This window comes from Leishmania major, chromosome 31 (genome assembly GCF_000002725.2).
Source record: "Leishmania major strain Friedlin complete genome, chromosome 31".
In the NCBI taxonomy this organism is placed as follows: Eukaryota; Euglenozoa; class Kinetoplastea; order Trypanosomatida; family Trypanosomatidae; genus Leishmania; species Leishmania major.
Window position 1 is genome coordinate 201,315 of NC_007272.2, and position 23,864 is coordinate 225,178.

The 23,864-nt window shown below is 59.3% G+C and overlaps 8 protein-coding genes and 2 non-coding genes across 10 annotated transcripts; 1 reads left to right on the forward strand and 9 right to left on the reverse strand.

Annotated features, from left to right (window-relative positions):
* Window positions 1-275: 275 nt before the first annotated feature.
* AAT25.1 (putative amino acid transporter aATP11) lies at window positions 276-1,694 on the reverse strand (the record flags this gene model as incomplete). Its single annotated transcript, XM_001684990.1, has 1 exon — window positions 276-1,694. One exon carries the CDS (start codon window positions 1,692-1,694, stop codon window positions 276-278), a length of 1,419 nt encoding a protein of 472 aa, XP_001685042.1.
* Window positions 1,695-2,274: 580 nt separating this feature from the next.
* Window positions 2,275-2,408, reverse strand: LMJF_31_snRNA_01. Its single transcript, XR_002460991.1, has one exon. It is a non-coding gene; the product is annotated as a small nuclear RNA, U2 snRNA (small nuclear RNA).
* A 211-nt stretch (window positions 2,409-2,619) lies between these two features.
* Window positions 2,620-2,692, forward strand: LMJF_31_TRNAALA_01. The gene has a single exon. It is a non-coding gene; the product is annotated as a tRNA-Ala (tRNA).
* A 3,410-nt stretch (window positions 2,693-6,102) lies between these two features.
* AAT25.2 (putative amino acid transporter aATP11) lies at window positions 6,103-7,728 on the reverse strand (the record flags this gene model as incomplete). The annotated part of the gene is made up of 1 exon (XM_001684991.1): window positions 6,103-7,728. The coding sequence occupies one exon, from the start codon at window positions 7,726-7,728 to the stop codon at window positions 6,103-6,105; it is 1,626 nt and encodes a 541-aa protein (XP_001685043.1).
* An 826-nt stretch (window positions 7,729-8,554) lies between these two features.
* Window positions 8,555-9,379, reverse strand: LMJF_31_0590 (putative C-5 sterol desaturase; the record flags this gene model as incomplete). Its single annotated transcript, XM_001684992.1, has 1 exon — window positions 8,555-9,379. The coding sequence occupies one exon, from the start codon at window positions 9,377-9,379 to the stop codon at window positions 8,555-8,557; it is 825 nt and encodes a 274-aa protein (XP_001685044.1).
* A 583-nt stretch (window positions 9,380-9,962) lies between these two features.
* Window positions 9,963-11,339, reverse strand: LMJF_31_0600 (conserved hypothetical protein; the record flags this gene model as incomplete). Its single annotated transcript, XM_001684993.1, has 1 exon — window positions 9,963-11,339. The coding sequence occupies one exon, from the start codon at window positions 11,337-11,339 to the stop codon at window positions 9,963-9,965; it is 1,377 nt and encodes a 458-aa protein (XP_001685045.1).
* A 482-nt stretch (window positions 11,340-11,821) lies between these two features.
* LMJF_31_0610 (conserved hypothetical protein) lies at window positions 11,822-13,507 on the reverse strand (the record flags this gene model as incomplete). Its single annotated transcript, XM_001684994.1, has 1 exon — window positions 11,822-13,507. One exon carries the CDS (start codon window positions 13,505-13,507, stop codon window positions 11,822-11,824), a length of 1,686 nt encoding a protein of 561 aa, XP_001685046.1.
* Window positions 13,508-14,008: 501 nt separating this feature from the next.
* LMJF_31_0620 (conserved hypothetical protein) lies at window positions 14,009-16,459 on the reverse strand (the record flags this gene model as incomplete). Its single annotated transcript, XM_001684995.1, has 1 exon — window positions 14,009-16,459. One exon carries the CDS (start codon window positions 16,457-16,459, stop codon window positions 14,009-14,011), a length of 2,451 nt encoding a protein of 816 aa, XP_001685047.1.
* Window positions 16,460-16,977: 518 nt separating this feature from the next.
* Window positions 16,978-20,010, reverse strand: LMJF_31_0630 (conserved hypothetical protein; the record flags this gene model as incomplete). Its single annotated transcript, XM_001684996.1, has 1 exon — window positions 16,978-20,010. The coding sequence occupies one exon, from the start codon at window positions 20,008-20,010 to the stop codon at window positions 16,978-16,980; it is 3,033 nt and encodes a 1,010-aa protein (XP_001685048.1).
* A 477-nt stretch (window positions 20,011-20,487) lies between these two features.
* Window positions 20,488-23,676, reverse strand: LMJF_31_0640 (conserved hypothetical protein; the record flags this gene model as incomplete). The annotated part of the gene is made up of 1 exon (XM_001684997.1): window positions 20,488-23,676. One exon carries the CDS (start codon window positions 23,674-23,676, stop codon window positions 20,488-20,490), a length of 3,189 nt encoding a protein of 1,062 aa, XP_001685049.1.
* Between the last annotated feature and the right edge of the window lie 188 nt (window positions 23,677-23,864).

Consider the following 23,864-nt stretch of genomic DNA (forward strand, 5'->3'; position numbering starts at 1 on the left):
AGTTCAGAAAAGGTAGCAAATACTATTAAGCGCCGCTGAACCGAGCGACCCCGTTAGTGGAAGACTACAAATGTGGGCTATCAGCGGCTATGGCGAAGCATGTAAGCAAAAACAACATCCCCCTACCAACGGTGGCTTGGAGATAGTCCACACCGGTGAGCCTTGCGCGAATAGACGAACGGCAAGACAAAAAAAAACGCTGACTGTGTCGCTATCGGGAATAAAAGACACAGCAGAAAATTTAAGCAGTGGACTCTTCTTGACCACTTTCACTTTTAGTTAGTAGCGACGCTGTAGATGGTGGCAGCGGTGCCGAAGACAACGGCTACCACGCCAGCAGCCAAAATGAGGTAGGTGCAGCAGTAGTTGATTACTCCTACGGAGCGAAATGACCACCCTCCAGCGTACATGACATACAGCGCAGGGAGAATAAACCCAACAAAACCACCACATACACCTCCCGTAAAGCCAAACACTATGTTCACATTGGGCACAAACAGCCCCAACATGAGCACGAGGACAGCAAGAGAAACAGCGCCGATGAGGTACTTCCAGTACACTACGGTGTAGGGGTCCCAGCCAATGAGAGGAAAGAGAGCGCTGCGGCACGCGTTGTTCAAGAGACCAAAGGAGGCGCAGATCTTGATGAACACGCCAACGTAGCTCACGAGCACGTGCGGTTCTTCAAGGGGGTTGTAGCGAAGCAGGATGGAGCCTTGCATTTCGCCGAAGTCAAGGTAGCCGAAGAGGCCAGTGGCGTAGTACAGGATACTGCAAATGGTCATGCTCACGGCGGCGCAGATGGTGAAGCGGCCCAGGCTGCGAGGTCGCATCTCGAGCGCCACTTCCAAGCAGTTAATCTGGCACATGTAGGAGAAGATGAAGACTCCGAGGCCCTCAATGGCCATGTTGCCAGTGCTAATTAGCCGCGTTGCCGGACGGGGACGCGCTCTCATTCCATTCATGGCGCTGTGGGTGATGACCACGAGCGCCAAGTACAGGATGAAGAGAATGCCGAAGGCGGAGACGTAGCGGAGCGAGTTGATCCTGCGCAGCAGGACGAGCGGAAACATAAAGACCAGCCAGAAAGCAGTAGTGAGGAGCTTCAGGCCTATGGAGGTGAGAAGGAACGGTGGCGTTGACGCAGAGGAGCTGAGGATCGGCTTGAGGAGATCACCGATGGTGACAACGTAGGCGACGGAGCCGCCGAAGATGTGCAGCGCGCGGATGATGGCGACAAAGATATTGGCGCGCGGATGCAGAAGGTGCTTCGCCATCTCCTCGAAGGAGCGCAGACCCGTCTTCTCCGAAACCTGCACGAGAAGCCGCATGGAGTACACGGTCTCGGCGGTGATCAGTACGAGATAGCCAGTGGCCATGATAATGCCGACACTATGGAAGGCAGCCGGCAGCCCGAGGATGCCGGCGCCGATGGTGGTAGAGGCCATGCTGAAGCCGCTCGACAGCATGCCGCCATACGGGATCATGACTTGTAGGAGGTGGCCGATGGTGCGGAGGTCTTTGTTGCCGCTGTCCGTCGAGTGGAGGCTGTCATCTTGGCAAACTTGCACAGGTACCTTGTCGCCATCGGCGACATCCATCTCAGCAAGCTCCTCGGCGTCCGCGTCGACCTCTCGCGGATTATCCTGCGCTAGTACCCTGCCCGGCACCCGCGTTGCTGCCACTGCCTTCATTGTGATTGGAGGTGCCTATTTTGCAGCGTGTGTCGTATTACCTCTGCAAACTAGATTTGCCAGCGTGTGAGGAGACGAAAAAAGAGAGAACGAGAGGTAGATTCAGTGTTCTTTTTGGTTTCTATGCGGCGCCGTTGCAGGGGTGAGCGATTCTGTTTGCGCTTCATCAGCGACACGGCAGCAACAGCGTGCTGCATAGAGTCCTTGCAGCTGCAAGACAGCCCACGGATGCAAGCAGGCACCATGGCGCGCCGGCGCTGTTGAGAGCAAGCGGCTGCCAGTCCTTTGGGACAAAAGAAACAGGACGTTTGCTGCCTAATAAAGCGCTGTGAGGGCTCATTCTCCGCGAGATGGCGGAATGAGGGGCTGCCGTTGCTGGCATGAGAGCGTTTCCAGAGCTCAGTGACCAAAGAAGCAGAAGGGGGGGGGAGTTGCACGTTACTCACAACGCAAAGGAACACACCTTGGTGGCCGCTCTCCCACCCTTGAGCGCCTTTCCTTCTCGCACTGATTGATGAGCGTGCGCTTTTGCGTCGTTTGCTACAGATGTTCTGCGCCTGGGCGAAAAAAGGAGTTGCTCCCCTGGAAACGTGGAACTCCAAGGAAACAACCTTGAGTTGTAATTTCTATTCCTTTGCCCGAAGGCAGTATCAGGAGTTACTCTGATAAGAACAGTTTATAAACATGATCTTAGCTAAATAGCCGAGAAGATATGTTAGTACCACCACAGACAAAAGAAACCACATGCACTACTTATAATCAGCGGTTTCCTCACTGCCGTGCCGCTTACGCACCGCGGAAACCGCGGCGTTTTTTTTTAGCCCAACAGGTACCGTTTGGAGACCAGGGCGGGATTCCTTCGGGGTTCGAACCTCGTCGAAAGCATCTTTTCCTAGATTCTAGTGTATTGGGACGTTACCGCGTCGGGGATGTAGCTCAGATGGTAGAGCGACCGCTTAGCATGCGGTAGGTATTGGGATCGATACCCAACTTCTCCAACTTTTTCACCCGACAAGTGAAAGGCCTGGGCCGCAATGGGGCAGCGACCACTCGAAACGACTGAGGTGCGAGGAAGGGGCTTGTTGGGAGAGATCGACGAAGGCGGGAGTAGTCCGAGGAAGAAGCCGATCGCGGCGAACAGTCGCATCGGTATCCCCCACAGGCGGATTTGTGCAGCTTCTTCTCGCCGTGCAGGCAAACTCACTCCCGCATCATTACACGTCGTTTTCGTTTGCGATACCGCAGGAGCGACACCGCGCACACGCTACATGCGGGTGGTCCTGTGCGTGACGTTGTTTTCTACGTTTGCATTCTCTGCCGTGCAGCGCCCGCTCACTTCAGCTCTACCCCACGGTCCTCTCACACGCTCGCGTCGCGTCGTGCGAAGCAGCGGTAGACACGCGGCACAGCCATCCGCTGACCCAGGCATCGGAGCACGGCCTCTGGCCCGAACTCCACCTGCCCACCCGCCCCGCAGGTCGCCTCGCAGCCTCTCCCATCATTGCCGGTCACCGCGCGGTGCAATCCTCCTCAGGCTGGCTCAGGGCTCCCGCAGCAGTAGACAGCGAGGGCCTCGGGTGGGTGGGTGGGATATGCTCGGGTCGCGCGGACGCTTCACCCGTCATATGGGTGGCACAAGCTTGCTCACGGCTGCGTGTCGCTCCGACGCCACACCATGCGTGACCTGACAACCGACATCGTCAGTAGCGGTGCATCGGTCTGATCTCCTCACATCGTAGGCACCTGACTCTAGCACTATTAGAGTTGGTGCAGCATTTAGCAGGGGGGTAGGCGGGGGGGGGACACTGCTCGGCTCCCTCTCACGCCGAGGGGGCGGGGGTGCTGGACCCTGAAATGCCGCACACACTGAGGGTGTCGCCCCGTCATCAGGAAGCCTCCATTCGTTCGAGAAGGAAAAAGAATGAACGACTGTGAAGAGTCCGAAAGGGGCATCGGATGAGCGAATCATGGACGTGCGTTGTGCAAGTCGGACACGCCATCCTTTTATGGCCCGCTGCCCGTCACCTCTCGGAGTGTTCACAGGAAGAAAACCGGCAACAGATTAGAGAGCGGAAGCAGGTGCACGTACTGCGAAGCAACACACACACAAAAAGGAAGGGTGTCAACCTCTTTACATTTCGATACATATATATATGTATATATATATATATATATGTGTGTGTGTGTGGTTTGTGCCTTGACTGGTTCAGCACTGTAGTAGTGTACGGTGGTAAGGAGGGGGGTGGGTAGGTGGGTGGGAAGAACGGACGTTTTGGTCCACCCGTACGACCGTTTCGTATTCACGGAAATGCTTGTGGCTGTGTAGTACAAGAGCAAGAGTGAGAGCGAGACACAAGCATGTGGTGCTTCATCTTTAGATGTTTGCCGACTCGTTGTTCTCGCCGACAGAATGGTGGACAGCTGCAAAGAACGAAAGGATCAAAAGAAAACCAAGCCTTCGTGAATCCTCCGCTGTGAGAAGCCCACACGAAAACATACACAAAAAACAAGCCAACAAGAGAGGATGCGCTGGCGCTCACCGTGTTGGAAATGTCCACCCCCCTCCTCTTCCTCCTCTTCCTTCCCCCTTTTTCTCTTTCTTCGTGTCTGTGTCGCAGCTCCGAGGCGCACCAAGATGACGAATGCGTGTATGAGCCGTGCTTGCGATGCCTTGAGGCGACAGCGGGGTAGTGGGAGGGAGAGGGATGGGAGGGACACACACAAACACACAAAGTAGACCCCAACCAAATGGATCACCGTAGCGCCGTGTATGGTGTAATGAGTTCGGAAAAGACGCGGACTCGGGAAACAAACAAGGAGAGAGACGGGAGACAGGAGAGACAGCACAAAACAACCAACAACGTGTGTGGGTAATGAAAGGGAGCGGGTGCGGAAGAAGGACCTCGGTTGTGTGCTGCGTTGTGGTGTTGTCTTTTTGGTAGATGCATGTTCGTGTGTGTGCCATGGGATGAAGAGATATGCACACACATGTGCGTACATGCATGGTGGCACGAACGCTCAAATGCAGAAGCCAGGCAGAAAGGGATGTACGAGAGAGGGCCAACGGGTGAAGAGGGTCGCATAGGCCAGCTTTGATGACGCCGACACAGCGGGGGTGCTGTACCGCTGGGCAGGATCTCCCGAGCCTCGCTAGCAAGGCCGCAAACGGCATTCTGGCCGTACAAGAGAGAAACCAGGCGATGTGATGCGGGCTAGGCGAGGAAGGGAGAGACGCCCTCCCGTGGCATCTCTGTCTCCCACGCCCAACGCCTCATACACGCATGGATGGGTCCCGCACACACTCGTGCACTCTCCCTTTGATTTGTTTGCGTTGGTGGTGCCCCCTCCATGATACACTCCTGATCTCGCATGCCATATATAGTGGTAAGAGGGGATGGAGGGGAAGTTATCCCCGTAATCGCGCATCCACTGCACGTGTGTAACGCACCCTTGGAGAGACGACACGCGTCTCCACGAAGTTAGAAAAGAGGGCCTGTGTGGCACGCCAGGCACTCTTTGTAGAGGGAGGGTGTTAGGCTCGGCGGAATAAGGTGAGAGGCGCGACACGCATCCGCCCACACCGAAACGACGAGGATGATATACCGATATACACACACGGCCTTTGATTGTCTGTCTTTAGTCTGGCTCGATCAACTTTACAACAGAGAGTCAGAAGACGAAAGCGGTGAGAGGAAAAGAGGGGCGCACGGGAAAAAAGAAACATGCCAGTGGTTCAGCTAAGCACAAACATGACGAGGTCACTGCCACCGTGTCTGGCAGTAGCATAGTGGGAGTCGGGGGGGGGTACGGTAGGGGACGCCACGCTGAGCCACAGTTGCCTTGGTGTGAAGGAGCGAGAGAGAGAGCGGCTGGGGAAGACAGACATCATCGTGGTCAACGTCCACTGCCCACACTCACTTCTAAAAGGAGAAAACGAGTAACGCAAACGGTCAGAAGGCTGAAAAACGCGATGAGGCGGTGCCCGGCATTCACACACACACACACACATACACGCAGCGATGCTGCACAGGGCGCATCGTCGTAAGCATCAGCCAGCGCCACAAGTGAAAGGCACAGAGAGAGAGAGAGAGAGACTCCCCACGCTAACCATACCCCTCCGCGTGCTTCGCGTGCTCCTCATCCGCTCTCTCCTCCACATCTCACCTCGCAGGCTAGCGTGGCTGCTTGACTAGAAGAGCGCAGTTCACGTCCGTTCCCCGCCGTTTTAGGGGGATCGCGCCCTTGCTTTGCCAATGCACAGTTCATGCAAAGAGGGAGAGGGGAGACACACGCAAGCTCAGCAGTACTCGGTGCGGACCAACAAGAGAAGAAAACGACACACACAAACAATGAAAGTAAACACTCATGCTTCCGTTCCTTCTCACCTTTCCTCACCCACGTGCGTCGCTTACGAGACGAAGGAGCTCTGGGAGGTGCTGTAGATGGTGGTGACGGTGCCAAAGACCACCGAAACAACACCTCCGACGAGCAGCAGGTACGTGGCCACGTAGTTCAACATGCCCACTTCGCGCAGGTTGAAGTCACCAGTGTACATATAGAACAGTGCTGGCATGATCATGCCAATGATGCCACCGCAGAAGGAGCCCAGCAGTCCCAGGACGGTGTTGATGGTCGGGATAAAGAGACCGCAAAGCAGCGCGGCTGTCGTCGGAACGGCCATGACGAGGCAGTGCTTCCAGTACGGCACCTCCTCCGGGGTCCAGCGAAAGAAGTGGTAGAGGGCGTCGCGGAACGGGATCATGTGGAGGGCGAAGGCAACGCAGATCTTGATGATGATGCCAATGTAGCCGACCGCCATGTAGGGCTCCTTGATGGGGTCGTACAGCGAGAGCACCGAGTCTCGCACCTTGGAGCCGAAGTCCGCGTAGCCGAAGATGCCCGAGAGAAAGTAGAGCAGCACGCACGTACCAGTGGCAATGGTTGTGTAGAGAGTAAAGTGGAACACCGTCTTGTGCTGCATCTCAAAGAAGATGTCGTAGGCGTTCAGCTGCACCATCAAACTGAAGAGGAACACGCCGAGGCCCTCCAGCGCCTCGTTGCCAGTGCGCATCATGCGCATCTCGCTTCGAATCGATGGGTCGTGCAGCCCATGCGTGGCGGAGTGCCCAATCATGCATGCCACAAAGTACACAATGAAGAGAACACCAAAGGTGGACACGTAGCGCAAAGAGTTCACCTTCTTGGGAAACACGAGTGGCAACATGAAGGTGATCCACACCACCGACGTCATGATGCGGTTGCCCTGCTTTGTCTTGAGGAACGCAGGCGCGCTCGGGGCATTCAGGACGGGGCTCAGCAGCGTGCTTGCTGCGATGATGTACGCGACAGACCCACCGAAGCACTGGATGATGATGAGCACAGCGAGAAAGTAGTCGGCGCCGCGGCCGAGCAGCACACGCGCCGACTGGGCATAGGTCCGAAGCCCTGTCTTGACCATCACCTTCGCCAGAAGGTTCATGGAGTAGATTGTGCCAGCTGCAGCCAGGATGAGGTAGACGCAGGACATGATCACCCCGCTCAGGTTGAAGCCGGAGGGGATGGAGATGATGCCGGCACCGAGAGTGGCGGAGGCAAGGTTGAAGGTGGTGGCGAGGAAGCCGCCGAATGGCACGACCACGTTGAAGTAGAAACGCAACACGTGGATCGTCTTGCGCAACGTCCCGGGTCGCTTTGGCGGATGCTGGTCAGCTTCGTCGCCCTTCTCCCCGCTTTCCGACACGCATTTTAGGTGACTGCCCCCGTGCGTGTCATCGTTCATGTGCTTCCGATGCCCATCCAGAAGCACCTCCGACACGCCAAGCGGCTCCATGTCGATGTTAAACAAGTTGATGCTCATGCGGCGACTGTAGTCGTCTTCCTTGAGATACTCACCGTTATCCTGCATTGACTGCGGCTGCGAAAAGACGGAGACACTGCGGGGGCCGGTATTTTGCTGCTGATCATCCTCGCGCTGGTGAAGACCTTGAGCATTGCTCACCAACGGCGCTCTGTCGGGGTGATTCGGCGTGCTCATGCTTGCGTCGTCGGAGAGAGAAACCAAAAGGAAAAAGACACACACACACACACACACACGTGTAACTGCGCGCGCGTTACCGACGAGACGACAAAGCAAAAGTCGCGTGAGACGGTGTAGCAAAAACAAGAGAAAAGGTGCCTATGCAGAACAGGCGAGACGGATTGGAAGAAGAAGCTCACAGCAGAAGCTGCATGTACAGCAGGGTGTCGGTGTCGGTGTGCGGTGGGTGAGCGCAAGCGTGGTATGCAGCGAAGAGAGGGAGAAATGGAATGGGGTCAGAGGGAGATGGAGAGCAGAGAGAGAGAGAGAGAGCATCATGCATGTGCTAGAGGGGACGGGGGGAGGGGCCACTGCCGACCTGGAAGTGTTTTTCAGGCACTCAAGAAGACGGCGCCGTGACTGTCACCCAGGACCCACGGTACAACAGGCGTGGGTGAGCGAACGATGTGCGCCCGCCTCAACCATGCCTGCCTAGGCATCGTCTCTTCCGCAGAATGCAACGTCTCCTACATGCACTGCCGGTCCACGGACACGTGGTGGTGCGAGCTGACGTGCGTGCGCCTTCACACAGCGACACAAGAAACAAGGTAGGTAACAAAACGCATTGCAAGCGTGAAGGCTAGAGGCGCATAGAGAAGACACAGAGACGGCGGGGCGCCGAGAGGCTACGTATATGTCGGTCGGGCCCTCGGCCCTTCCGCTGCATCGCACACGGGGAGCCTCCTCCCCCTCCACCCATCCAAAAAGAAAAAAGGCCCTTTGCACTCCGCTCCTCCTCCACAACCGCCCGCGCCTGCCGTTGGCCCGACTCCACGTCGCCGTTTCACACTGCCTTCTTGAGGCTCTTCGCCGACTCCTCCGAGGGGAGCCCCTCGGCCTGGAAGGTGCCAAACACCCAGTCCCAGAACATGATGTACTGCCCAAAGTTGACGCGCGGCTGCCGGTGGTGGTAGTCGTGTGCCTTCACGTTGAAAATGTACGGAATGTGTAAGTCCACGCGGGTGTGGTTCAGGCTGGCGAGGGTGCCGCCAAGAAAGATGAAGATGATGGCCGTCAGTGCGTGCACCTGGCCCACGGGCGTAAAACGTGTCAGCAGGTACAGCGCCAGCAGGTGCAGGTACTCGCCTGTGACGTACTCGATTGGGTTGTCATTGATGGCGTCGGTATTGCCGCGGAAGGGAGACATCTGCCGATGATGATGCTTGTGGATGAGGGAGTAGATGGGGGGCCAGTGCAGGGCCCAGTGGAACAGTGTGTAGAAGAGGTCGTAGAGAATAAAGAGCGCTGGCAGGTGTACCGGCAGCCACAGCACCGAACGCATCACGGCAGGGCCGTCCAGGAAGTTGGGTGACATGCGGCTCACCTCTGTGTTGCGGATGAACTGGTACGTGTGGTGCACGAAGACGGCGGTCACCGCCTTGGCGAAACCAACGTACAACTTGTCCTTCACCGACAGCTTCTCTAGAGGCTTTACACGCTCGGGGATGCGCCCCTTCACCACCGCCGCGATGGCAGGGATGACGACGCTGTTGTACACACCGAAACTCACAAAGATGATTCCCAGAAACGCGGCCTTGATGCCGTACTTCTGCGCCGGCATCAGCGCCTCCATGTCGAAGGAGGCCATCTTGCCGTAGAGAGGCTCCATGACGTAGAGGTTGGTGTGTGAGTGAGCCTCTAGTCGCTTCTACCGAAGGAGAGGGAGGAGGGGAGTGTAAGTGAGAAGCGTCCTCGAGAGGCACACGCACACGCAGAGAGAGAGAGAGAGAGAGAGAGAGAGAGAGGTTGGCTGTTGCGTAACGCGAGCGACAATTTTTGCCGCACTTTCCTTTTTCCTCAACGGGGAACACCTCTCTGGTGCACGATGAACAGAGGGTGGATGCAGGAGGGGGGAGAAAAGGACTGGGACGGAGAAGAGGCGGCGCGGGAGGAGATGTGCAGCCAGGGAGGCAGTGGCACGGACACTGCCGGTGTCTCTCTCCCCACTTGTGGAGGAGGATTCACAACAGGCGGCGGCGCAGGCGTCCTTCGATTCTTCATCGTCGCCTGACAAGGGAAAGAGCGAGGAGCGCCTTCATGATTGGCGTTGCCTTTTCTTTGTTCTTGAGCTACGCTGCCGCGGAGAGGAGTGTCATCGACTCGTTGCCTCTTGTATGCGTGTGCATCCGTGCACATGTAGGCACTGCCACCACGCCTAACGTAAACAGCCGTCCTTGTGACGCCTTTGAGCCTCACAAGTCAGCCAAAAACTCAGCAGGAAGGTCTTCCTCATGAGGCGACGGCGTCGAAACCTCTTGCGCAGTCTTTGCTGGGGCTGGAGACTCCATCGCCACGGGTTCTTCTGCCTCGTACGATGTTGGCGGCGAGACATGCACCTCTGATGGAGGCGGCGCGGCAGCGGTCACTGGCACAGTCGCCGAGGCGGCAGTGCTTTGGGGAGGCGATGCACAGTTGTCGTGGGTGCGGCGTCGCTGTCCACGATACACCGTCGGCTTTGGCACAACGCTAATGAGCAGCAACACGCAGCCCGTCACAGCGATGATGGACGCCATCACAAGCACTTGCTTGAGAAAGGCCCACATTGGCTGTAGCACCGTGCGCCACAGGATGGGCATGCCCGGCACGAATCTTAGCATCCACGGAACATGCGCCGCCTCGGCCACATAGGAGACGCGATCGAGTTCGTGCATGTGGGTCTGGCCCTTGGCCACGCCATCCGACAAAAGGTCGGCGGCGGACTTCATCTTCGCCTTCTCCTGCTCCATCAGCGCACTCATCTGCAGAGCGCCGTCTTTCATCTGGTGAATGGCTTGCTGAATGTCCTCCATGATGCGGTCCTCTGCGGTGATGGCGGCACCGACAGCAGAGGACGTGCCGAGCGGATGCCCAGCAAAGGACGCCGCAGCGCTGTTTTTTCTCTCCCTGACACCGGGCTCCTCTTTCGTCTGGGATACGCTCCCTCGCACCAGTGACGAGTCCTGCACGTCAGCTGCAGCAGGAGAGGCGCCTTCGATGAAGTGCACCGCAGCCGGCGGAATGCACGCTGCATGGGGTGGCACAACATCCACGTAGACGTGGCACTTCCTGCCGAAGGAGGTCGTAGCGACAGCGGTGAGGCCGCACTCGAGCGTACGAGGGACAGTGCCCACACAACTGACAGGAAGATGCACAAGTGTGGGGGTTTGCGAGAGATACTGCGCCAGAAGCCGCTGCGCAGTGTCGGCATCGTGCTGAAGGTGAGTGAGACGCGCTTGCAGCTCTTGCCGGTAGTACGCCTGCAGGGGAGAAGCCACAACGTCGTCTGCTAGCTCCGCCGTCTCTTGCGCGCTTCCAGTCTTAGTGAGCGATGCCTCTGTGACACGTTTCTCGAGCCGTCTGGCTTCGCGAAGAAGCTCCCCGAGACGCCGAACACAAGATGCGCTGGAACGACCACCTTTGTGATGGGATAGAGACGAGCCCCCAGCCGAGGATGACGTTAGCCGTTCTACTTGCTTCACACATCGACCGAGACGGTGATGCAGGGCGTAGATGTCAGCAGCGCAGTGCTTTTCCGCATTCTCCGATAGCAGCTGTGGCGGCGCAGATGCCTCTGAGGCTGTGCAAGCCATGCTCTGAGTAATGTGTGGGACGAAGGAAGCGCACGTGGTCTGCCTATCAAGCGTCTAATACTGCACAGTTGCCTGTGCAGGAGCGGGGAGAAAACAAAGGAGGTGAGGAGCGCAAGACGCATCAGTTTCCGAGAGATACATAGAAGGGGGGGGGGGTGGAGGGAGAGAGAAAGAGATAGCTCGTGCGTTGATGAGCATGCAAGTCTCGAGCACTCCACAGACATAGCGGCGAGCCGCCGCAGCATGCAGATGCTTGCTTTACTTCCCGCCTCGCCATCTCATCACGGCGGTCTCATGACACCGTGCCCACCCTCTTTAGCGTGAATAGGGCAGTGCGAGGGGGCAGGGGCAGGGGGCTGCGCCACTTCACTTCCTCCTCTTCACACAAACACATACGCCACTGACTGCTGTCCACACCGTGTTCGGTTGCCGAATTCGTGCGAGAGAGCCTCGCCATTCTCCCACCTTCACGGCGGCACTTCTCACCTCTCTGCGACCATCGTCGTCTCCATCTCTGCGGTGTAGGCGGTCGTCAAGTATCGCGCGTAGCTCATCACCGCCTTGAGAGCCTCGCGATTCTTTTCAGCTTGCAGCACCGCCACACAGCCCACCTTGCTGCCCTTCGCGTACAGCGCGTAGGAGAGTCGTTGGCGTGACATGCAGGACACGCAGAGGGGCGGTGCTCGAGTGCCGTGGCCGTTGAAGCGTGCGACGGTGTCCCGTTCGGCAGGACCGGTAACTCCGCAGAGCTGCTGCACAAGTTGAACGGCTTCGTGCAGCGTCTGGAACGCCTTCTTCCGTGTTGATTTGCTTGCCGGACGCGCAGAGGGCGAGGCTGTGCGACGAACACCAGGCACGGTGACTGAGGGCTGAGGTGGTGGTGGTGGTGGTGGTGGTAGTGCCGAGACAGGAATCTCGACCGCTTCGACATCTGTCGCCAATAGAACAAGCCGCACGCGCCCCGCCTTGAGACACTTCAGCACCTCCTGAAAGCCCACAACGTATCGCTGGCGCGCCTTGAACTGCAGCGGCTGCTTCTGCTTCAAGTCGCGTTGCTCCTTGTAGAGGCCCTGTAGCAGCGTGAAGCAGAGGTCATCAAGCGCGTCGGTGAGTACGTTCGTGCAGTAGGCTGCAGCGAACAGCGAGGACTTCATCGCACGCTGTGACCGCGAAAGCGCCGTGCTCGGCGGTGACGAAGACGGGGCGGGGATCATTGCTTTGCATGCGTCGGGCAGGGTTTCGAGGTCTGCTACGTCGCCATTCATGAAGTGTCGCACTACCGCTTGAAGGTGCGCTTCAGTGCACAGCTGTGGGTAGCGGCCGGTGCGCTGATCCACCCACGCGCTGCGCGGGTGTTGGCCCATACCCAGCCATGTCGAGGGTGGGTGAAAGCTCCGGTACAGGGACGGCAGCGCAGCGTCACCGGAAGAAACCGCTGTGCGCGTCTCTTGCACATCCGTACCAGTCGTGTCAGAGAGTGCTCGACTAGATCTACCTGTATCGCTTCTCAAGGAACCGTGTAGCGCGCGGGCCTTCAACTCCCGCCGCAGCCGCAGCTGGCAAGCGTGAATGCGCCTCTTCAGCTTCCCTGCCTGCCTGTATCGGTGACTCTTCATGGCCGCGTCCAGACTTGCGTAGAGTGCGTCCATCGCCGCCACGGTGCGCTTGACGGCTGCCTGGGAATAGCGACACTCCCTGCGCGTACCCACGTCAGCAGAGGGGTCACCATTCTCTCTGTCGCTGGCCCACTCCTTTGTAGAGGATGAGGGGCTGGAGAGAACTGGAGAAGTCTCTGAGTGCTCCGGCTGTAGAACTGCACCAGCGCTGATGTGCGGCTCCGCTGTCGGCAAGCAGTCTAGCACCCACTGCCGCTGTGCGTGGATGCCGCGCTTCAGTTTCGTGAAGCGTGCGCGGTGGTTGAAGGGGGTCACGGCGTTGGGATTCGACTTTTTGTTCTTGATCCGCAGCTGATGTACCTTGCCTCCGTTTCTCGCGGCAGTGTGACGGGGCTGCGACATGCTCACCTTGTGGAGGAGGGAGCAATACGTCTGCAGCGGCTGCGCAGTCGCCGGTGTCGACGTCAATGGAGGCGCCTTCATCGTCTTCTTGTTGATGAGGTGTTCCTGCTGCCTGGACCGCTCCAGCGACGCTCTCTCAGGGCGGGGCATGTCTCTCCATCACCGATGGTCGTGTAGCTTGGTGTGTGAGGGCAAGGTAAGTGGTGTTGGGTGCACCACATGAGGAGGCGGGGAGGAGGATGGCTCATGAAGAAGCGCGCACACACACGAGAATCGCAGAAAAAAAAAAGAATGCAAAGAGCAGATACACGAGAAGCTCTCGAGGAAAAGCCAGAGACGGCGGTGCATAGGAGGATGAGGTGTTTGCGTGAGCTGTGCCGTGTCGTAGTGCTACAACATCATGGGGGTTGCGCCTCTCGCTTCCCTTACTAAGGAAGTGAGACAAGGAGACATCGAACTCGTGCCGTGTCTACGACACGCTCGCACGCGCACACGTTACCTCGCTGCTGCTCTCCGTGCTCTCATTCGCTTTGTCTCCTATGATTAAGTGCATGTGACGGCGACGCGTGCGCACACACGCACAGATGCCCCCCACCCCCTCCCCCGAATCAGCCCCCGCTCTCCACTGCCTTTCTGTCGCTGTGTGCGCTCTCAGTCGTCAAAGCGCCAGGTCAGTCCGCACCTCATGTGCTGGAACGTCTCCACCGGGGACACACGCAGGAACGGCATGCCGTCCGCGGCCGTTGCGGGCTTGGCGGTCGAGGAGCCAGCTTTCGAGAATCCGCTTTGCAGCTCCAACCCGAACCGGGCGCTTCCATTCACACCTTTGCCGCTCGCGGCCTCGCCAGCGCGGGGCTGGAAGGCAGCAAACCAGCTCAAGGAGCATTCGAACTTGCGAGGGACAATTTCGTTGAAGGGGGTGATGGCGAGACGAGGTATCTGCGAGACGAAGGAGAAGCCGACGGAGGCGCGCGGGTAGTCGCGCACGCTGTCCACCATGCAGGCGTTGGCGAAGGCCGTCAGCGAGGTGCCCCTCCACCGGCTCCCAGCTGTTGGCGTCGAGCCTTCCGCGTTTCCTCCATCCAAGTCTGTCCCGTTCTCTCTGGTGCCCTCGGTGCTGTCGTTCTCTTTTGGTGGCGGTGCCGCAGCGCCGCGGCTCCTCTTCACGCGTGCGCTGTTGCCTGTCTGCACCCCTCCATTCAGCGTCAGCTCCGCTGAGACCAGCGAGTACCACCGCCGTGCGTGATGGAGGCCGTTGTAGTCGTTCTTGAAGCCACGTACGAGAGCGGCGTCCCACCGTGGCCCCTGAGTCGCCCAGAAGTACGGGTGCGTGCAGACTCGCTTCATCCAAGAGCCCCTTGCCTCGACCGACGATGGAGTAGTGTCCGCCGATTCCAAGCCTGTGCCCTTGGTGGCCACCATTGGCGGGGCCACAACAGCACTCGCCTCCAGTGGCACAACCGCGGCGGACTGGTTGCGCAGTGTCAGCGTCCACCGCGAGGACAGAGGCACCTGCACCCACGACTCCGAGCACAATTTGCCAAAGATGGTCAGGACAGATGACTGCGCGGAGGCTGACTTCGCCGATTCCGCGGCGTCTGTGCAACGGCCTTTCTGACACAGCTCCACTCCCGGCCCGGCTGACCAGCACATGCGATAGAGACCGCGCGGCGCATCGTCGAGCGAGTGCGATCCAGTCGCTCCGTCAGACTCGCTTGTGAAGGCTCTGGATGCAGCAGGTCGCACCCAGCGCTGCCAGATCCCGGGAAGCGCAAAGTGCTGCACACTGCTGTCGTAGACGTCTGCGATACGCAGCTGGAATAATGCATCGTCCGGGGCCGTTGACGCCTTCACCTTCTTGGAATACTTCTTTGAAATGGAGGGGGAGGCGGAGACCGCGCACTGGTGCTTCATGCCGCTGTGCAGCACCGTGGCGCGGGTCGCGGAAACGAGGGTGCTGTGGCGTGGGTTGCCTTGGCTCGTCTTGACGGCGACCGAGTCCTCCAGCAGCGTCACCCGCTGCACCTTCGCCCTTTCCGGTGCATACTGACGCTCCGTACGGGCCTGCTGGTGAGCAACAGAGACTTCCACCGTGTCCGCCCAGTTGCGCTGCTCTGGTGCCGTCGCGGGGTTGATGCGCGCATAGGTGAGGCTGTGATGCAGGCCACCCCTCGTCGCTGATTCATCGCTCGGTTCAGCACAAGTTGCGTGTGCCGACTCTGCTGCTCCCGCAGCCGGGTTGCGTTCTTCCACCTCCCAGCTCGCACTGCCGCGCACGTAGTACGGCACACTCTGGGGGCTTTCCAGCAACTTGCCAGGAGCGCCGGAGAACGCTTTTGGGTCACGCGTATCCACGACGGGGTGTCCCGACTGCGGAAAGATGAGGAAGCGCGCCTGATCGATGCGGCTTGGCGCGCTCACATAGCCTCCCAGGAGTGGTCGCCAGCTGCGTGGGATTGACTGGTCTGCCCCGGCGGACGTGCTGGGAGTCTCGTGGTCGACGTTTTCCTCGCCCAAAACGCGGCACCAGTACGCCTGCTTCGCCTTCCGGACGGCATTTTCCAGCAGATCCTCCACTTTTGGCGTGTGGACACCGCTGGTGGCCACTATGGCAGCCGCTGAGCTGTCCTTTGCCTTGCGCGTTCCCTTCTGGGCGCGCCTCTTCGCCTCACTATCCGCCCGGGTGCTGATGACGAGAGTGTGGGATCCTTTCGCTCCGTTTGTGGGGTGCTCCGCGCTGTTCGAGGAATGCCGCTTTGTGCGACGCATCTCGATTGTCGTGGCTGGCGTGCCAGCATGCCTGCCAGGATCGTGCCGGTAGCTGGTGTTCAGAGGATGGATCGGGTGCGACGGGAAGGAAAAGGCCCGCCAGCGTAGCTCATCGCAGGCCACTACGTCGTTCTCGAGGCGCTGCAGGAGGGCTGAATCAATGCGCAGCTGCTTTCCTTTCAAGCCTGCAGAAGGCGTCTCCACTACAGGCTTGATGTTGGCGTACTTGCGCTGCAGCCAGGAAAAGCACGCATCGCGTGGCACATCTACGTAGCCGATATCGAGCTGTAATGGAATTGGATCCGAGTCCTCTGGCGCACCAGCCGCCTCCATGACTGCTGTCGTGCTCAGTGCCGATTATTACAGCACCGTTGCCTGCGCATGAGTGAAACGAAAAGAGGTTATTAAGACGCCTTCCTCCGCACTTATGTTGGTGCGTGTAGTCCTGTGAGGTGCGGTAGAGAGAGAGGCGGGAGCACGTGGGTGTTATGTGGAGGGTGGGGGGAGGCAGCGCTGTTCTGCGCATGACTGCCCTCCCCCTCTTTTCGCGGTTTCTCATCATCACATATCTTGCGACTCTCCTGTCCGCGAAAGCGCGGGGGCACGAGGCGGAGTCACGATTTACACACCAGTGGAGACAGAAGGAGTAGAACGAGGGAGAGAGGCGTGCGCCCACGCACACCGCTCCTGTTCTTCGCCTCCTTTTTTTTTCACCTTCCCTCATCTCTGCATTGTCCATTTCTTTTGCCTCTTTTGAACAGCCAAACAAACACACCAAGCACACCACAACGCCAACACGTCAAGCGCACTTCGAATCGTCGACGGCATCTTCGCCAGTACAGGATCGCTCGCTAGGCATACGCTCTCCGCGCCATACCATGCAGCTCGGTGAGGCGCGCCGTGGCCGTTGCCTCGACTGAAGCCAAGCCGAGTCTTTCAGCCTTCTCTTTGATGAACACCCACACAACCGGAGAGGTGCGCACTGCCTCCAGCGGCGTCCGCTCCACCAGCGCCGTGAACGCTTGTAAATCCTCACGAGTAAGAAGCTCGGCACGGGGTTGGCGAATAACAAGGCTATTCGTTGCCTCCTCCACCACCACCTCGCCCTCTTTACCGAGTTTCTCTAGTAGGCTGCGGCTGAGAAAGAGCCGTGGCGCGTCTTGCAGAGCACCTGGGCACGCTTTGCCAAACAAGTCCACCGCCTGAAGAAGCTCAAGAGCGGACACCTTGGTGAGCTCGTTGCGGAAGTCCACCTGCAGCGGACCAGGCAGTGGTCTGTAGCGGCCGTGGGTATTCCAGTCGTTTGTAAGGAGAATCTTGTTGAACGTCTCGCGCACGTCGATGTCCAGCTGACCGTAGTACGCCTCCTCGGCCTCCTCATCGTCGGTGGCGCTGCCTCTGCCGTCCCTATCCTCCGCCGCTGCTTCTGGAGAGCGCTTGGCGTGCAGCACCACATCCCGTCGCTTCCGCATTAGCTGCTCCAACGCCCCGGAGACATCTGGAATTTGATGCCGCTCGCACAGCTCCAGAAACGCATCCACCTGCGTCAGTGACACCACGCACAGTTCCATCAGATACGCGAGGCGCTTTGCAAAGTCCTCCGTCAGCTCCAGCAGCGGGGTGAGGGACTCGAGCGGGATTTCATCCCTCTTCTGAAAGGAGCCGATCAGCTTCACCACGTTGCACATGTCTCGCGGACGCGGCACAACCGTGACTGTGCCGCGTGGCCGCGGAGCTGCGCTCCGGTCGGCGCTGTTCGCGGCTACCTCTTCCGCAGTGTAGGTGCTTGTCGAGCTCCCAAGGTAGTCCTTGCATATCCGGAGGACGCGATCCAGTTGAGTAGGCACGGGGGTGTCATCTTGAGAGATGAGCCGTAACAGCTCCATCACATCCACGCGTGTCAGCTTGCCTGCTGGCGCGAGCACATCGCACACCCGCCCCACCAGCGCTTCCACGAGAACGCGATCGGTTGACTTGAACACGCGCGTCGTGCTCACCAGCCGAGTGAAGCTTGGTGGTGGGAAGTACGGTAGCATCGGCAAGATGACTGGCTTGACGAGCGGGCGCAGGTACTGTTGATGCGGGGCGTTGAAGCGAGCGAGTATGGCGAGCCACCTTGTGAACATAGACGGCTTCAGCCCGCACATGCGACGCAGTCGCTCCTTTTCCAGCACCTCTTGGCTGCACCTCTGCGCACGATCCATGCAGGCTGCGGAGCCCGAGGCGGCATGTGAAGCTATCTTCGCATCGGACTCCTCTGTTGCGGCTGCAGGCTTCTTTGATGCAGCTGCCATTGTGGTCAGCTGCTTCTTCTCCTCGCTGATGTGCTTTTCCACATGGGCAAACATGCAGTCCGCGAGGAAGCGGAACGTGTTCATCGAGGTGTGCCCCATCCGTGCAAAGTTGGAGAGAGCGCGATAGGCCGGCAGCGGCTCCAGTGGGATGCGCTTGTGCAGCACCGGCATGCGGCGCGCAATCATGTTGAGGAACGCCGGTGACGGCACTATCTTCGCGCGCGCCAGCGCCGTCAGTACGCGTACCAGCTCATGCGGGTCGCGATAGTCGTTGATAAAGAAGGTTAGGTAGTTGCCGAGGAGTTGGAAAAAGGCCAAGTCGCGCTTCCGGTGCCCCGCGCTGATTCCCATGACCACCAAGGCGCGGTACACCGTCGCGGACGTGATCTCATTCTCGGCGTGCGTCAGAATAGCGTCAACAGAGCGCTGCGCATCAGCTGCCTGTTTCTCGGCTACGAACACGGCACCGTCATCCTCGCACTCCTCGCCGGCACCCGTAGTCTTGGTACTGTGACCCTCACCTCTCCGCGTTGCGCCTAATGCGCCGGCAGCAGCGGACGTCGACTCTGCCGCGCTGGAAGACGACTGCTGCTCCTGCTGCCTCCTCCTCTTCGCCTCCAACTGTGTCGCCGCGGCGGTGGCAAGTTGAGCAATGCGGTCACGCACCATGTCCTTGTACTGGGTGCCGTAACGAAGCATGGTAGACCGACTCCAGTGACTGTCGACAATGTCCAGCAGCTGTGACAAGTGGAATTCCTGCAGACGCTCCATAAGGACAGGAAACAGGACGTGCTCCTCCTGCGGCGACACGAGGACAATGTTCTCTGTCGAGCGCAGGTAGGCGGTTGCGATATCGGTAAGCGTCTGCACGGGAAGCTCGTAGTAGTACTGCTGCTGCTGAAGGATGTACGTCTCGTCCCCTCTCGCCTCCTCGCCGACAGCGTCGTCCCCATCGCCTGCGGAGGTCCCCGCGAGCGCCTCTGCCTCGACCGCATCGTGAGTAGTTGTTGCAGACGCGGCATCATCCGTGGTGTTCGCATCGCCGTCACCGGCATGGTCGCGGCGGCGTCTTTTCGCTGCCGGTGTTGTTTTGCCGTCAACGCTCGCTGCCGCCACCTTCCGGTAGAGCGCCGCAGACTCTGCGATGGCAGAAAGCGGCGCGGGGGCGGCGACGGACGAGGCGGTGGCGCTGCTGATGCAAGCACCCTCTTCATCGGCATCCTCCATCAGCTCGGCGACGCTTTCGTCAGTGGGCCGGATGACGCGTCGCTGCGTCGCGGTCCACCGCTTCTGGTAGTGAGAGGCGCAGCCGCACGATACGGAAAGGCATGCGAAGACGCCGGGCAACGGCGGCGCGACAGCCCGCAGCGCCGGTGCCATTGAAAACCGCCTCATCGCTGCCAAGAAAGCGATAGAAATGCAAATCTGGTGAGAGTAAGTGAGCCAGCAGAGAGGAAAGCAAGCGAAGAATCGCCATGCCGATGGGTGGGTGGCACCGTTCGGGGGACAGTGCAACATACGCCACCAGAAAGAGAGAACGAAGCCAAGGCGGCAGCGTGCAACAGAGACACGGTCGGCTGCGCAACACATCCGTGGAGCAGCACAGTGAAGCTCCTTCGTGACTCCAACCACGCAGAAGACAGAAAGCAGGACAAGAGGAAAAGGCGAGAGGCGCGCCCCCTCCTGTCTCCATCCCTCTTTGTTTTTGTGTGTGTGTGTGTGTGTGTACGTGCGTGCTTCTGTGAGAGCAACCAGCGCTACAGACGTCTCGGGACTCCCCTCCAAGTTTGTCTTGCAGAGCGCATTCCCAGGCGCGTTCGTGTGACAGAGCTCCGACATCTTCAACGACAAAGTCAGCGTCACGGGCAGCCACTCGCCCTCCACATCCGAAGGCGCACACACCACGAGCTTTTCGAGAACACAAATGCGTCACTTATGATTGTCTTGCATGTCCGCCGGCAGGTAGTATGCCATGCACGCGCGCGCGCGAGAGAGGGGATCCCCCCCCGAAGCCGTCCCTCTCCATCCACCCTCCACAGATTCGCTACCTAGACCCTGACGTGGCACTCAGTACAGCGCCTTCTTCAGGTACGCTGACATCGCCTCCTTCGTCTCCTCGGAGCCAAAGCGACGCGCCAGCTCGGCAATGTACAACCAAACTGGTCTCTGGCGCTGCAGTCTGCGCAGTGGTGACCTGGCCATCATCTCAATCACGGCGTCCACCTTGGCCGCATCGCAGTGTACGTGGCCTAGCACCTTCAGAAAATCGTCGCCCGTGTCTGAGGACGAGATGCGGCTGTTGGACAGCTTGGCGAGCACAGCGTTTGTGACCGTTTTATCCATCCACGCCGGCATAGTCCTCGAAAGCCCCTGCGCGGCTGCTTGGGAGGCGGGCGTTGTGTACGGAACGTCGGCCTCGAAGTGTCCCTGTTGGAAGAGCTGGGCTCCTTGCAAGATGCTGTAGAGCCCCGCCTTCTTGATGTTGAATGCAAACAACTCAAAGTCCTTCGCCGTCAGTACCGCCTTCACGGTGACCATGCGCTCGAATATGTACACGAATTCACCATACACGGAAAGGGCAGCCTTCGCCACCTGCGGGAGGTCCCCTTCGGAGAGCCCTTCCCACTTCAGCGATTCGCGGCACGGAGAAGATATCGCTCCTTCCGCCGCTCCTGCTGCGAGCGTCTCGACATACTTCAGGGCCCGCTCTTGGCGGGCCTGGCGGCACCGCTCCTCTTGATCTACTGCCACTGCCCTGGAGGCGAGCAGCTCCTGCACGGCTGGGTACTGCATCTTATTGGCTCGCATGCGCAGCAAAACGGTGCACTCCAGCAGCCGGTCTGCTATCGAGCTAGACGCCACTTGCAGCTGAACGAGCCGGTCCGCCTGCGCGCAGAGAAGATTCACCACTTCGCGAATGCGCTGGCCTTGCAGCGACGTCTCTTCGTAGCGCCTGCTGAGGGCGTAGAGGATGTCCCCCATCGCGGCCACTTCCGCTGCCCGAACGAGTGTATGCTGCGCCTCGCAGGTGGTCGTGAAGAGTTCAACAAAGTCGTCCATGCGCAAGCTCTGGAATACGGCCGGTGCCTTCGCCGCAGTCTTCACAGTCGCCTTTGCTAGAGGAAGCGCGTAAGCGCCGGCGGCGCCACGCTCGACAAGGCGGTCCATCACCACCTGCATAAGCGTCGAGGACTGGCTTCGCGTGTGACGCACAACCTGGAGGAGAACAATGAGCTGCTTAGCATTGAGGTGCGGCACAAGTGGAATGAGGAGCTCATCCACCATGCGGGTTGCAGAGACGCTGAATGGAACCCCCAAATCCCCGGCGAGGTGAAGCAGCTCAAGGAACTCGTCCGGATGCAGGTCTGCCACCTGCCGGATGCGGCCCGCCACCACTGACTTGGGCAACCGCACGGGCTTTTGCTGTACCATGCCCAGATGCACCTCCGCGGCGTTCACAACAGCAAATGGCTTGATACTCGGCTTCGCCGCCGCCGCTACCGCCCTCTCGCCTTCACTGTCGCCGCTCACATGCCGGTCGAAGTTCGCTGCTTCCAACTCGAAGGCGACGTTACGCAGCGTCTGGTCTGCCAGCCGATGCAGAACGGTTGGGTTGCCATCCCACTTCGCCAGCTTCAGCACCATGAGGAAGCGGTAGAGCTGGCGGGTCGAGAGAGTGCTGAAGAAGTGGCCCGCGCGCGGCGCTTTGGTAGACGGCGACGATGCGGGAGAAGTGGAAAGGGCGTGGGCGGAGGTCGGCGTGCCGTTCTCCGATGCTGCGGCGTCTGCACTGCTTGCAAACTCCCCCTCCAAGGCCTCATTCATGCTAACCACACGCTGCACCATCGTGTCCCAGAAGCTCGCTGGCGCTGGACACCCCGTCAAGTGTACCGACCACATGAGGCCAATCAACCCCTCCGCCTTGGCGGGCGAGTTTGCGTCTTGGCTGGCCTTCATCGCAAGTGCCCCGATGAAGGATGAGATGTCGCTGAGTGGCTCTGCCGCCCCGCCCTTCGTGCGTCGACGCACAGCGGACTTCAAGGCGAAGGCACAGTTGCTCAAGAGCGCGCGCGCGTCCCGCGGCTCGAGCTCATTCTGCTGCAGCGCCTCTGTGGCCCAGCTGCGGATCAAATCCATTACGTAGGGTTGACGGACGCCGCAAGCGACGGTGGCGAGGTCACCAGGCCAGCGGAAGCGCAGCAGCCGACTCGCGACCACGAGCGGCACTCTTCGCTCCTCAACGAGGGTGCAGGCCTTCCTAAGCAGCGTGCTCTTCTCCAGCCCGCTGAGTCGAACACCTCGCAGCTGCCGCTGCACGTACGCTGCACGCTGACGCGTTGCAAGAGATGGGGACTGCGCTTGCTCCTCCATCCGTGCTTGTTGTCGAATGTAGGAGGCGGTCAGGTTCACGTAGTGGATGCAGTCCTCCGGCGTCTCAAGCAGGTGCACGTTGTAAAGCGCCTTGGTCACATCGTGCTTGCTCTTCACATTCATGATTTTCTTCATGCGTCGCAGCGCGACGTGGTCGATGGGCAACGAAAGGTGCGCGTCGTCTGCGACACCCCTGGGACCGTATACATATGGCAGCAGTTGAGACACCAGTGAGGCCCGGTGCGGCTCTTCATCACCAGCGTCTTGTGCATGCTCCTGGTCGGCTGCCGGTGACACATCCTTGCTGTCGTCGTAAAGGGCATTAGCATGCTCCTCCTGCGCTAGAACAGCTTCCGCGCTGGCGTGTCGTAAGACTGTGCAAACCGCTGCGGCCGCTGCCGCAGCGCTGCCACGCACAAAAGAAGAGTGAAGCGCCGTTGCAAGTTGAGAGCAGAGTCGCTGAGTCCTCATTTCGCATCCACCGGAGCAGGCAACCGATATGAAGAACACAGAGGAGTGAGTCAACGCAGGGAGGATGTGGCGGACGTGCTGGCAGGCAGGTGGGGGAGTACCGATAGAAGCTGACGAAGGCGTGCGCCTTCCGGCGAGTAAACTGTGCCAATGAGTGGCATGTTCACGTCGACGGTTCCATCGAGGCCACAGAGAGTACGGAGAGCGGTGTGTGCATGTGTGTGTGTGTGTGAAGTACAGGAAGGAGAGAAGCGTGCACAGCAGCGCATCAGTGCGATAGGAGCGTGAGAGAGGGGAGGGGGGACAGAGGAAGGGGCGGATGGAGAGAAAGGCACGAGTGCACCAGAGAGGAGGGGGCGCGCTGGCGTGTATGCGAGCGTGCATTGTGTTACGCGCACCGATGCATGGACGCATGCCATTGCTCGAGTGACCCGAAAACGAAGTCCTCGAGAGAGAGAGAGAGAGATAGAGAGACACACACACAGACAAGGCGCTACATATGGTGAGTAAGCAGGACAGCGTAGTCTGTGTGTGTGTGTGTAAAATGCCTGCGCTGCCGTGAGCCGCGAGTATGTGCCGCAGCGAAAGGCACAGCCAAACGG